Here is a 13,062-nt window from a genome sequence, read left to right as displayed (position 1 = left end):
TGTCGTGGACACGGCCGGAGGGCGCACGATATCATTGTTTTCTCTTGTTAAAATGTTCTTCAGCATTTGATTAATATAAGCGATTAAGCAGCTGGTAGAGCTAACTCATGTCGTCTGCTGGTATGCTGAGCTCGCTCAACTATATATATAAAGTATATATGTGTATATGTGGGCGATGGAATCTGGGTACGGTGTGGTTTGGCTTTGCTAGCTAGGAGGCGTAAAGCGAGGCATCTTCTAGCCCGAAATGGAATGGGGCTCGTGTAAAATGAGAAAAAGAGAACGAACCCCTACGTGTGTGTCACTCTCACGCTTAGTTTGATGATCAGCTAACCACTTGTTTACTTACACACTATCGCATACAAAAAGAAACCATTTGTGTTTTTTTAACAGAAAGGCATGTACAAAAAGAAGGTAAATGTAAGCACCACCAGGTCCACCACCCTCTCTCTATCTCCTATACATGCACACAGGTCTTGGTCTTTGGCTTTCGTCAGCCACTCAGCTCTCATCACCCGCTATATAAACATAGATCTCTTGCTCCCTCCCTTGCTTTCTCCCTTCCCTGGCCTTCCTTGTTGACGGGTAGTTGTGCGCGCGATTCACTTCACCCCCGGCCTGGCCCTCTCTCCGTTTCTACACCACCAGAGACCAGCAGGTGCTGTGGGATTAACAGCCAGACAGTGTATGCACACCAGCAGGCGCGCGGCATGGCGGAGTGCAAGCGCGGCGGCGGCGGCGGCGGCGGCAGGTCCCCGTCTTCGTCCATGGACAGCAGCACCCACCCGGTGCTCTCCACGACGTCGTCGGGCTGCCGGCCGGCGGGCCGCCGGGACCTCAGCACCGACCTCCAGCTAGGGCTCAGCCTGTCGCCGGCGTCCTCCTCCCTCCTGCTGGCCGCGGAGACCACGACCATCCCTTCTACGCCAAGGTTTCTTTTCTTCGCCTGCAACTCCGCTTCAGTTCTTAATTGATTAGCTTTTGTGGAATTGAAGTAGTAGTAGTAGATGATACCAGTAAAGTCGTACATGCAAGCAAGGCATCCCCTCCGAGAACAAATAAGTTAGGAAGGAGCACGGCTAATCTGAATATCTAGCTCTTTTCGTTCTCTACCATTGAATTCGGCCTTCGGGGTAAACCCAGCGGCGCAAAGGCGTCTTGGATGAACATTTGCCCACCATTTGTCTAAAGGATATCAATTATATGATGAAGGCGCATATACATGCTGGGGAATTGGGGTTTCCAAAACTATCTGGTTCTTTGTGTTCTTCTCTCGACCTCTTCACTCTCATCACACAGATCATATGCATGAGCCATAAGTTCATCACCTTGCCCCAGACCGAGTATTTTTTCCCCAATCCGTTGCTGAATCAGTCTTCTAAAGAACATCTTAGATCATGTACTTTCTTCTCCACACGATCGACCACGCCTATACAAAACAGATCTTGATTATCTCTTATATTTCATAATGTCCCAAGTTTGTATAGCAGTTCTTTTAGTAGTGCTTTGCTCATTGAAGAGAAACCGTGATTTGGAATTCTCACATGCGAAACGAATTGTCTTCGGTATTGGGTATTTTGATCAGACAAACAGTTGATTTTGCATCATTTTTTCCCCTTATTTTCCTTGGGCACATAAGCTTCTTTCATTTTTACGATCAACTTGAATACTCGATCATACTAAGAAAGCAGAGGTATACAGAATCAGATTTACTTTTTTATTCTTTGAGCCAGACATTTCACTCTTTTTAAGATCCTTCATTGATCATCGCAATCTTCACAACAACTTCAGATCTGTGTTGTTGTTATCATATTTCAGAGATGTAGAGCGCCCCCAATTAATATCCAACAGTACTCCCCATCTAATTAGTTTCCTTGTGGACATCATCCAAATTTATTAACAACACTGTCAACACGGACGGATGATGGGCAGGAACCAAGTACACCCTGATTGGCCCCCAATCAAGCCGTTCCTCAGAAGCGCCTTGATGGCGTCAGCACGCCGGCGGCGGACATTGTTCGTGAAGGTGTACATGGAAGGCGTTCCGATCGGCCGGAAGCTGGATTTGCTCTTGCTGGAAGGGTACGACAGCCTCCTTGCTAAACTCCGCCACATGTTCAAGACTCCCATCACCTGTAAGTATACATGCATCCAGCAAACATCATTACCCCCAATTTTTTGAGGACGTGAAAACAGAAAAAATAGAAATGTTTTTGGTAGAATATATGAAAGCAACTAAGCCATCTGGTGCATGCAGAAATGGATAAATTTGCATAATTGAGCGACAGAATGGATTGTAGTTATGCCATGCCAACACTAGCTTTTCTTGAGATTCTAGCCACTAGTTTTTGCTAGCACAGGTAGGACCACCGATTTCGGAATTCTTTAATTTTATGAGGAGTTCCTGTCTCACACATCAAGCTTGAATAGATAAACTCGAGACATGTTGTCACATCTTGCTACAATATTATATTGTATGGCAATGCTTGCTGGTCGCTCTATAATCAATATGTGATATGATTAGATGCTGATGTTATGGAGTACCATCAACGAATTCCTCGCGAGAAGGCTGCACACATCCTCACATATGAAGACCAGGATGGAGACTGGATGATGGTTGGGGATGTACCTTGGGAGTATGTCTCTTCTCCGATTAAATGATTCACTTGCATTTCATTTACTTTTAGTTAATCTTATCACTGTTCATTGCTCTGGTAGGCTCTTCCTTGCAAGTGTGAAGAAACTGAGGATTGCAAGAACAGATAAATGCTAGTAGCAAGCTTATCCAAGCGGCAGACTTTATATTTCTTTCTTCTTTTTATATAGGTTTATTGAGAATGGTTTTGCTGAACAGAGCGGGAATGTGAAGCTGAGGCTATACTAACTGTGTACAGTATACTTGAGAAAATCAAACCTCGCTACCTCCCTAGAAAATATCAAAGTTCTGTCTTTTGTACGTTATTTTTCAGTTTCTTTGACTTGTAAATACCATGGTTATTTGTTGAAGAGCAGAGAATTTGTATGCCAAATATTATAATCCAAGATATATACTTTCTTGCAAGTATGGAAAACAGAGTACTTGCAGATCTTTTCTTGTTCATTTAATATTACAGTCACAAAAAATGCTAATAAGGTATTATAAGGATCCAGAAAAAAAACTATTTTAACTAGTGATCTCTTTGTATAAGTATTGAAAGAGTGTGACACATGAAAGAGAGAGATATTTTTCCCCTTCTATGAAGCATCTTTCCCATTTTGTATTTATTCTTCTAAAAAATGAGTGGAGCAAACTCGTACTACCATCTTGAGCGGGGGTTTGGGGATAGCTTTGATATCTGGCTTTAACTGTTTGAAACAAAACAAGATATCCTACCTTCACTACTCAATTATTTAATAAAATCTAACATTACCAAAACATAAGACACCTAGACATAAATCATAATTGCACTTGTTAAAAAGAACAAAAAGTAGTGGGGGAACATACGAATGCAGTCTTTGTGCTCTTGTAGCATATGTTTGTCTCCAATTCTATTAACAAAGGATGGCCAACTTCCTGTAAGGTGTCAAATCAGTGAATCACAACTGTGTAATTCCACTTTAGTGAAAACATGAAACATAGACACAAAACTTAAATAAAGTTAATCTACTCACAATATGTGACACTTCATATCCCTTTATTTTTTGCCACATATGCAACTCTAAGAGGCCACAGGAAAGGAAAAACAATAAGCTGAAACAGATCTTACCTAATGTGGGAGAAGGCTAGAACTTGGAACCTTAACCTGAGGCCCTCATCTGCCAGACAAGAGAATGTGCTCCAAATATGATCAAATCACAATTCAATAGTTGCAACAGATGCTGTGCTTTTGTTTCCTCCTTTTGCTGCGTAATTCGGCATGCAATATTGGTAATCCAACTATGAGGAACACATATACTGATCACATTGTTAGTAACGTAATTGTTCTTCATTTTGCGTGTTCACATATGGTTTGGATCGTATATTCCAGAATCAATGGCTGGGATGTTCAGGAACCCTTGAGCATGCAAAAATCTGTTTACTGTATGTATGTCAAACGTGTAGCGAGCTCATTGCTGAAGATTCATAACATAGAGTTTTGGCTCTCATCTTTGATTAAGCTGCATCCCTTCTCTTTCCTTAACTCCTGAAACCTCATCAATTTCCGCACCTCTTTTGCCTCCTCCAATCTTCCATGTGATGTGTAGATATTAGCAAGCAGGACATAGTTCCCGATATTTCCAGGTTTAATCACAAACAACTTCTTAGCAACCTCCTCTCCCATCTCAAGGTCCCTGCAGTTCATGCAAGCTGAAAGTAGTGCTCCAAGGACTGATGCATCTGGCTTAACTCTCATCTGGTCAATGAATTGTTTCGCCTCACTTAGAAGGCCTGCTCGCCCAAACATGTCAACAATGCACGCATAATGCTCAGTCGAAGGTGTGATCTTATGAACTTGGGTCATCAATTTGAAGTACTTGCGTCCTTGCTCAACAAGTCCGCTGTGGCTACAGGAAGAGAGAACACTAACAAATGTGATGTGGTCTGGAGGGATGCCATGCTCTAGCATTTTCTCAAACATACCAACCGCCTGTACTCCATGTCCATTCTGCTGCAGTGCAGTGATCATGGCCGTCCATGACATCACACAGAAGCGATCTTCTGCTACCTCAAATGCTCGGAGTGCACCGCCCAAGCTGCCACATTTTGAATACATGGTGATAAGCGAGCTAACAATGCCAAGCGGCTCTCATGAATGCAGGCACAAATGACAACGTTCCAAGTGATGGCATCCCTGCTATCCATAGCATCGAACAGGACCAAAGCTTCCCGCGAGCACCCACACCTGGTGTACATATCAAGAAGGCCATTGCTAACACAGACTGCGCCCGGGTCCAGCCCCACCTTGGCAGCGCACGCATGCACCTGGCTACCAAATTTCACCATGCCCGCCCAGGTGCAAGCGCTCAGCACACTTGACACGCTCACCTGATCCAGAAGCACCTCCCTGTTGGCGCTCCGCACTCGCGCCGCGACACGAAACAGGGGACCACCGGGGGGTCGTCGATGAAGTCACCCCTCCGGCAGTCGCCGGCTTTGGTTCTTGCGCACAACGGACGCGCCTCACCACCCTCGAGCTCCCTGACTAGCTTAGTCTCACCGATTGCAACTACACGCGGCGAATTTTAGCGAGCGGGAGATTGAAGATGAACAGTAGCAGGCGGAGGAATTCGCGCACAAACGCACGGCGCCGGACGCCGCTCTCCAATTCACCTCGCACTGATCACAACCGGAGTACAACGGAGCTTTATAGCCCCAGGGACGCACCCACGTCCCACACTACGCGCTACGACGCCGCTACCTCCGCCACGAGCGCGCACGGCGCGCTCCATCGCGTTCCCGCCGTGTTCGGAGATCCTGCGCACAATGCGCCCGCTCCAACGGTCTTCACTCTCCGCGCAGCTGACGCGAATCTCCGCCCCCCGGATTCCAGCCTCCTGATCGCCCGCACGACCACGGCTTCGATCGTGCTCACGATCGAGCTCTGCGTGCACACACACGCACACGACGCCCCCGCGCGCACACGCCCAGCTGCGCACACGCGCTGGGTTTATTCCTAACAATCTCCCCCTAAACCCAGCACACCTATGCCGGATTCCAGCGCCGCCGACGCCGGAGTCTTCAGAGGAGAGCTGCTTCGGTCGGCTCCTCGCCGACATCCGCCATGGCCGCCATCGCGACCTCCTTCTTGGGCTTGCGGCAATCCCGGGAGAAGTGACCGCGCACGCCGCAGTTGAAGCACCTCCCGATCCCGGACTTCGCCTTGTGCCGCGCCCGCCATTCCTCCTCCGTGAGCAGAAGCCGCTCGCCATCACCATGGCCGCCTGACGTGCCCAGTCCGCCTGCAAGCTGAGCGCGCCGCCGCGAACGCTCGTCGAACGCCTTCAGGCGCCCGAACGCCTCCTCGAACGGCATGGTGGCGACGTCACAGAACTGCTCGATGCCCGCCACCGCCGGGTACAACCGGTCAGGCACAGTGTCGAGCAGCTTCTTCACCATGGCGGCGTCGTCGAGCGTGGACCCGAGGCTGGCGAACCTCGCGGCCATGCCGCTGATCTTCCCAGCGTGCTCGTCCAGCACGTCGCCGTCCGCCATGAGTAGCTGGTCGAATTCCCCCTTGAGCGTGGCGAGGCGCGCCGTCCGCACCCGGTTCGCGCCGACGAACCGAGTCTTCAACGCCTCCCACACCGCATGCGCCGTTGGCTTGCACGAAACCTGCATCAGGATATCCTCCGGCAGGGCTTGAAGAAGATGCGCGCGTGCCGTCTTGCCACGCCGCACGTCCACCTCGGCGCCGCTCGACGAAGACACGACCTCCCAGAGGCCTTGCGCGTCGAGGATAGCCTCCATCTTGATCGCCCACGCCGTATAATTGGTCTTGGTGAGCACCGGCCAATTCGTTGCTCCGCCGAACTCACGGACAACGCGCACGATCTCCCCCTTCCCACTGCTCTCGGCGTCTTCACCGCCCTTTCCGCCTAACGGCTTCTTCGGAGAGCCTGGAGGAGTCTTCTCATCGCCGCTCGCCATGGTTGTCGCCGTCGCACTCCGCCGCGGGACCACGCGCTTCTTGTTTGCCGGCTGTCAAGGTGGGCTCACCGATCCACCGTAGAACATGCACCAGCGCACCGCCCTAGCCTAGCTCTGATGCCAATTGTTGGCGCTCCGCGCTCGCGCCGCGACACGAAACAGGGGACCGCCGGGGGGGTCGTCGATGAAGTCACCCCTCCGGCAGTCGCTGGCTTTGGTTCTTGCGCACAACGGACGCGCCTCACCACCCTCGAGCTCCCTGACTAGCTTAGCCTCACCGATTGCAACTACACGCGGCGAATTTTAGCGAGCGGGAGGTTGAAGATGAACAGTAGCAGGCGGAGGAATTCACGCACAAACGCACGGCGCCGGACGCCGCTCTCCAATTCACCTCGCACTGATCACAACCGGAGTACAACGGAGCTTTATAGCCCCAGGGACGCACCCACGTCCCACACTACGCGCTACGACGCCGCTACCTCCGCCACGAGCGCGCACGACGCGCTCCATCGCGTTCCCGCCGTGTTCGGAGATCCTGCGCACAATGCGCCCGCTCCAACGGTCTTCACTCTCCGCGCAGCTGACGCGAATCTCCGCCCCCCGGATTCCAGCCTCCTGATCGCCCGCACGACCACGGCTTCGATCGTGCTCACGATCGAGCTCTGCGTGCACACACACGCACATGACGCACCCGCGCGCACACGCCCAGCTGCGCACACACGCGTTGGGTTTATTCCTAACACTCCCGCCCCTGCCCTGCCACTGCCAGCTCCCTGAACACCGACACTGCTTCGAGGCACATCTTGCTCCTGGCGTAACCAACGAGGAGCGCGTTCCAGGACGCCGCCATGTCCCCGGCCTTGGCGTACGCGTCGACCAATCCGGTGTAGACGAACACGTCGCGAGGATGCACGGCCTTGGCGGCACGCGCGTGGACCTGGCGGCCGCAGAGGGGCGGGAGGCCGGCGCAGGCGGCAAGGACGGCGGAGACGAGGTGGGGGCCGGGGCGGAGCCCGCGGCACGCGCCCGCGAAGAGCGAGAACGCGAGGCCCGGGCGCGGCCGCGCGAGGGCGGAGACGAGGACCACGTAGGTGCGGAGGTTGGCGGTGGCCAGGTGCGCGCGGAAGGCGCGGAGCGCGTCGGCGAGGCGGCCCGCGGCGGCGTAGAGGGAGACGAGCTGCGTGAGGAGGACCGGGTGCGGGCGGGTGCCCGCGGAGACGACGAGGCGAGCGTGGAGCTGCGCGGCGTGAGCGGCACTTGGGTGGCGCGCGCGGCGCAGTGCCGAGAGGAGGGCCGTCAGCTCGCGGACGCTGCCGAGAAAATTGGAATTCTGATCAAACGGTCCTCCTCACGCAAATTGTTTTCGGCACTTGGGTGGGCTTCGGTGTTTTGCCATCTCGAAAATTGATTTCGGTCGATTGTCATTATGAAACGGTGGCTAACTGGTAGAATGCCTTTTCGAGATTTCTCAATTCATCAGCTGATTTCTCCAACAGTAGACCACATGAACGGACCATTTTACCCTTGTGCTCACAAGAAACAGAGACCTTATCCTTATCCATCCGTTCGAATCTCAGATCAGGCTCGCTCTCATCCATTCACCTCACTCGTCCCTGGCTCCCAGTTCTTGCGGCTACATCCCAGGTGCGGCTACGGACGTTGCCAAAGACCCCTCCGCCGCCGTCAAGCTCGACCTCTCCGCCCTCCCCGGCGGCGCCGACGTGATCGAGAAGGCCACGCGCTACTGCTACGGCGCCAACTTCGAGATCACCGCGTGCAACGCCGCCGCGCTCCGCTGCGCCGCGGCGTTCCTCGACATGCAGCACCGGGCGAACCTGGCACGCCGCGTCGACGAGTTCCTCGCGCAGGCCGTGCTCCGCGTGCTGCCCAGCGCGGTGACCGCGCTGCTCCTGCGAGGCGCTCCTCCCGCCTCCGAGGAGCTCCTCCCACCTCCGAGGAGCTCGGCGTCGTGCGGTGTGCCGCAGACGCTGTCGCGCTCCGGATCTGCAACGAGGCGCTGTTCCCGACCAGGACGCCGCCGGGGTGGTGGACGACGGAGCTCGCGGCGCTCTCGCCGGCGTCTTTTGAAAAGGTGATCACGGCGCTGCGGTGCCGCCGCGCGGACCCCAAGGTGCTTGGAAACACGGCGAGCGCCTATGCGGAGCTCGCGCTGGCCGAGGTCCTCACCGACCCCCGGGACAGGGAGGACCGGTGCGCGCTTGTGGAGTCCATGGTGGGCGTGCTCCCTTCCGCCGCTGACGCGCCCATCACGGCGGCGCTCCTCTGCCGCCTCCTCCACGTCGCGGTCACCACCGAGGCCTCCGCCAGGACGTGCCGCGACTTGGAGCTCCACGTCGCGGCGGTGCTGGAGCAGGTCCCCAACGGGGGACCTGCTGGGCGTCGCGCTCTACGGCACCGGAGAGTGTGTCAGGAACACCGACACCGTGCGGCGCGTCATCGCCGCCTTCGTGGAGCGGCATGCGGCGGCATCGACGGAAAGCGGGCGGAGCCGGCGGCGGGTGTCGCTATCCGGTGGTCGAGCTGCAGAGGTGGATTCGGGCGCGATGGAGAAGGTGGCCAAGACGGTGGACGAGCTGGTGGCGGAGCTCGCGACGGAGGAGTCGCTAGCGATCTCCAAGTTCGTGGGCGTGGCGGGGGCGGTGCCCAAGGAGGCGAGGGAGTCAAGTAACTGGAGTCATTTTCTCATGTGAGAGGTCAAGGGTAAAATGGTCCGTTCATGTGGTCTACTATTAGAGATCAGTATATGAATTGGAAAATCTCAAAAAAAAATTCTACCGGTTGGCGACCGTTTCATAATGGCAATCGGCCGAAACCAATTTGCGGGATGGCAAAACACCAAAGCCCACCTTTGAGGATGGCAGAATTCCAATTTTCTCGACGCTGCCGGCTGCCGCTGCTCGCGCTCATGCGACGGAGGCGACAGGCGAGATCGGAGCAGGGTCGCGGTGGGGGAGAGGTGGTGTGAAGCCGTGGATGGCGGGCTACACTGCTGCTCGGCTCGGCGGGCCTCCTATTGCAGCGTGGAGGTCCAATTTGGCGCCCAGCTGGGTTGTGCCGTGGCTCCACCAGATGGCTGGGTGGTGGGCCGGTTTGCCCGCGTGGGAAGACAACTTGGACCTGCCAGTTTGGTACACGCGGCCTCTGGGCCGTTAATAAACTTTGATCGAGTCGCCGTTTCCTTTGTTGGCCTCCCTCTTCTCCGTCTCCGGCGTTCTTCGCCGGTGACTGGAAAGGAGTGGAGCCACCCCGCTAGTCTCTAGTATACTTCTATAGTATTAGAGCCACTATATCTATGAAGTTCTCTTGGTTGGGAAAGTCCTCCCTTCCTCCGGCCGCCGGAGGCGCTGGTGTCATTCTCGTCGCCGTCGTCCTCGCCGTTCTCGGTGCCGGCGACACTGGAGCTAAGGTGAGTCAAAATAAAATAAATCCCCTGCTTGCCCTCGCTTCCGGCCATCCTCGACCCACCTGCTCGTCCTGTTGCTGGCGATGGCAAAGGTTGTGGCCAGCAGGCTTGTGGCCGTTGTGCCCGGTGTGGCTGCCCGTGCTACCTGGCTCGGGTGCTTGCCCAGCAGGTTTGGGGCGGCAGTGCCCGGCGTGGCCGGCCGTGGTGCCAGGCATGGAAGCTTTTGTCCCTCCCGTGTCTTCGCCGATGAAGATTGTCTTTTCGGTGTGATTTTGGGAGGTTTGCTTACCAACACGAAAGAAATTCGGGTTGGTTCTTTGATCCCACTAGTCTTGGTGGTTCAATTCCCCTTCGGGGTTCTTCGTCGTCCGGCGATTTGGGGTTCGTGGTCCTTGCAGTGACATAATCCTTAATGTCTGGCGATGTGTTGGCTTACGGCCAGCTTCTTCAGCCGGTTCGTTCAGCGTCAACAACGCACGTCGGTCTCGATGTGCTGCTCAAGACGGCTATTAAAAAGTTTGTTTCTTCGCTGGAGAGGAAGTCGGCCTCAAGATGCGTTCTTCGACCACCGGTGGCGAGGGAGACCGGGCGCTTGCAAGGACTAAGATGTATTTTCTCTTTATTCCAAGAGTGTCTTTGTAAGTTTTGGGGTGTAATTACCATAAACTATGAATGAAATACCGACCCGGTTTTCTCAAAAAAAATGAAAAACACTTGTTTTTGTTTCTTTTTAAACTATTCAACGTCCTGCAAGAATATCCTTTGGGTTAGCATTTAGCAGACCACCAAACCCATGATCTCGTGATGACAAGTCAAAGAGTGACACGTGATTCGTGAGTGGGGAGTCGCTATCTGGGTTGTTAGCTGATGCCACGACTAGGAAAGGTAATGGGTTATGGGTTTAATACTTTTTTTACAATCCAACTGGGTCTTTAATATTTTTAGCTTAAAATTAAATAAGATTAGAGTTTGATTTCTTTTTTTGGATCCAGCTCTTAGTATAAACTAAAAATTAAGACCCTTTACCACCTCTAGCCACGACTTGGATGAAGCCGCCTCCAAGTACTTTTTCTTTCTTGCTAGGATTGTGTTGTGTTCTCCAAAGTCAGCTTGTGATGCCTTATGTAGATAGAGAACTACTAGAGATTGGTATCTACTTCCTTTAATTAATTAAGCCTCCTCAACACATTTTTTACCTTTTCCGTTTTGTTAAAGCTGTGCTGCATAGCTCCCACCGGAGAAGAGGCAGCAAGAAACAGACGATCGGATGAAGCAAGGTGGGAAAATTATATAAAACTACTATCTCCTTTGCTTATGACATATCCAACGACGACCAAAACGGTCGACATAAGCTAGCCAAGTCGTCCACGTCTGATTGTAGCTATGTGGAGGTTTAAGAGAAGAGAGGACCGGTGAACAGAGGAAAAAAACTATTATAACGCACTTCAAGATAAATGTGACCACTATTGCGTCTACACGTGGATCTATGATAATTTTAAAAGGATTTTATAAGTAGTAGACTATTGAAGATTTTTTTCCCTTACTATTAGTGTATTCGGCTATCTATTGATAACCTCAACATGGTTACAGCTAATAAGCTGGCTCTGGCGAACCGAGCAACGAGCATAGACAAGCTGGTAAGATTTATTGTGTTGCAACCAATAACACTATTTTTTATTTTTTAGTGGTAGACGACATATCCGTCTACCGTGAGGTATCTATAGTGACTTCGTCTCGAGGATTTGCTAGTTCAATCTCTCATAGGTGCTAATAGATATAAAATTGCATCGTGTATATTTGTAGAGATGAGTGTGTATTGTGTTTCATAAAAAGAAGGTTTGATTCTAGTTTTGGAGACTTCTCCAGCCCTTAGGGATGATCACCACCCTTTGGTTCTATTAATAAGTTAATTGATGAAAGATGGAAGGAATATCGATCTAAAACATAAGTTAATTAATGAAGTTATGCTAGCATATAACTGATTAAAGTACATATGCTCACGGACTACATAATATTACTTTTGTGAAAACAAAAGCACCTAATTGTTCACTGTAGTTTTCCAACATTTGCTGCTAGATGTTTTTCGTAAAAAATGTTGCATGTTGTCTAAGAGCATCTTCAAAAGCTTCTCCAAATCTCATTAGCCAAATTCCCTTTTAACTAGCCATTTAGCTAAGATCTCATCTCTGTATTATGCTTTCGACAAATAAAGTGAGTCAAATTGGACTGACCTCCTTGAGCTATACTTTTTTCACTGAACCAGATCTACCCCTCTAGTAATCTCTCTGCAAGTGGGCTCGGTCCGGCCTTGGTCAAGGCACGTCGCGGGCAGCGAGTACGACGATGGTGACGGCCGGCACCGGCGTAGAGAGGGCGGCGGCGCGAACTCAATGAGCTGTGTGGCGACGCTGGGTACACAGTGGAAAGGAGGCGGGATTGAGAAGGAGGGGACAATGGAAACGAGGCGGCATCGAGAGGGAGGGGGTGGCGGCCATGGCCGGCGACAGGAAGCCGGTCGGCCGTGCGGATGACGGGTGTGGCGACCGGGGTGCGAGCTTGGGCCGATGGCGGGCATGGTGGTGGGTGTGGTCGGGCGCGGCGGCGCTCATGGAAGGGTGCGGCCGGGGTGTGAGCTCGGGGCAGCGGTGGGCATGGCGGGATGCGACGTGGCATGGTGTGTGGGGGGGGGGGCGACCTAATTGGTCGGGAGAAAGGAGAGAGGATGTGGCTAGATAGTGAAGCGAGGTGCCTCGGCAAAAATAACTCACTGAGGGGTAGGGGTTAGGTAACTAGATAGCGAGAATGGACAAATGAATAAGTGTTGGATCCATGTTTTACTCTTGTTTGGCTATTTTAGCTATTGGGGTGGCTCTAATTACACCAACTCTTTATAAAATAACATTTCTATTACATATATTTTTGTTTCTTGTTCTTATCAAGAAAAGTATTGTCAACTAATATTTTTGATAATTTATAGTAGCAATGGGTACGCCTAGAAAAGGTGCCGACCGACCCACACAGGCGACGAGAC

The 13,062-nt window shown here is 52.2% G+C and overlaps 1 protein-coding gene, 1 long non-coding RNA gene and 1 pseudogene across 3 annotated transcripts; 2 read left to right on the top strand and 1 right to left on the bottom strand.

Moving 5' to 3' along the window:
* Nucleotides 1–505: 505 nt before the first annotated feature.
* LOC120673532 (auxin-responsive protein IAA4-like) lies at nucleotides 506–3,073 on the top strand. Of its 2 annotated transcripts, none has more exons than XM_039954403.1 (4): nucleotides 506–931; nucleotides 1,933–2,135; nucleotides 2,525–2,636; nucleotides 2,827–3,073. In XM_039954403.1, exons 1-4 carry the CDS (start codon nucleotides 711–713, stop codon nucleotides 2,882–2,884), a joined length of 594 nt encoding a protein of 197 aa, XP_039810337.1. In that variant the 5' UTR covers nucleotides 506–710; the 3' UTR covers nucleotides 2,885–3,073. The 2 variants fall into 2 exon arrangements, with proteins under 2 accessions (XP_039810337.1, XP_039810338.1); XM_039954404.1 differs by having other exon boundaries at nucleotides 512–931; nucleotides 2,719–3,073.
* LOC120673533 lies at nucleotides 1,615–5,019 on the bottom strand. The gene is made up of 2 exons (XR_005674677.1): nucleotides 3,747–5,019; nucleotides 1,615–2,133 (listed from the first exon to the last, which is right to left on the bottom strand). It is a non-coding gene; the product is annotated as an uncharacterized LOC120673533 (long non-coding RNA).
* Nucleotides 5,020–8,057: 3,038 nt separating this feature from the next.
* LOC120674603 lies at nucleotides 8,058–9,318 on the top strand (annotated as a pseudogene).
* Nucleotides 9,319–13,062: the final 3,744 nt, after the last annotated feature.

This window comes from Panicum virgatum, chromosome 5N (genome assembly GCF_016808335.1).
Source record: "Panicum virgatum strain AP13 chromosome 5N, P.virgatum_v5, whole genome shotgun sequence".
NCBI lineage: Eukaryota > Viridiplantae > Streptophyta > Magnoliopsida > Poales > Poaceae > Panicum > Panicum virgatum.
The sequence above is the reverse complement of the archived record's forward strand: the minus strand, read 5'-3'. Positions and strand labels throughout refer to the sequence as shown.

Bases quoted from the DNA above. Each gene is read 5' to 3' on its own strand.
- LOC120673532 (XM_039954403.1), top strand. From the start codon at position 711: ATGGCGGAGTGCAAGCGCGGCGGCGGCGGCGGCGGCGGCAGGTCCCCG. The intron at 932-1,932 runs GTTTCTTTTCTT...GATGATGGGCAG, and splicing joins ACCATCCCTTCTACGCCAAG to GAACCAAGTACACCCTGATT. The intron at 2,637-2,826 runs GTATGTCTCTTC...CTTTTTATATAG, and splicing joins GTTGGGGATGTACCTTGGGA to GTTTATTGAGAATGGTTTTG.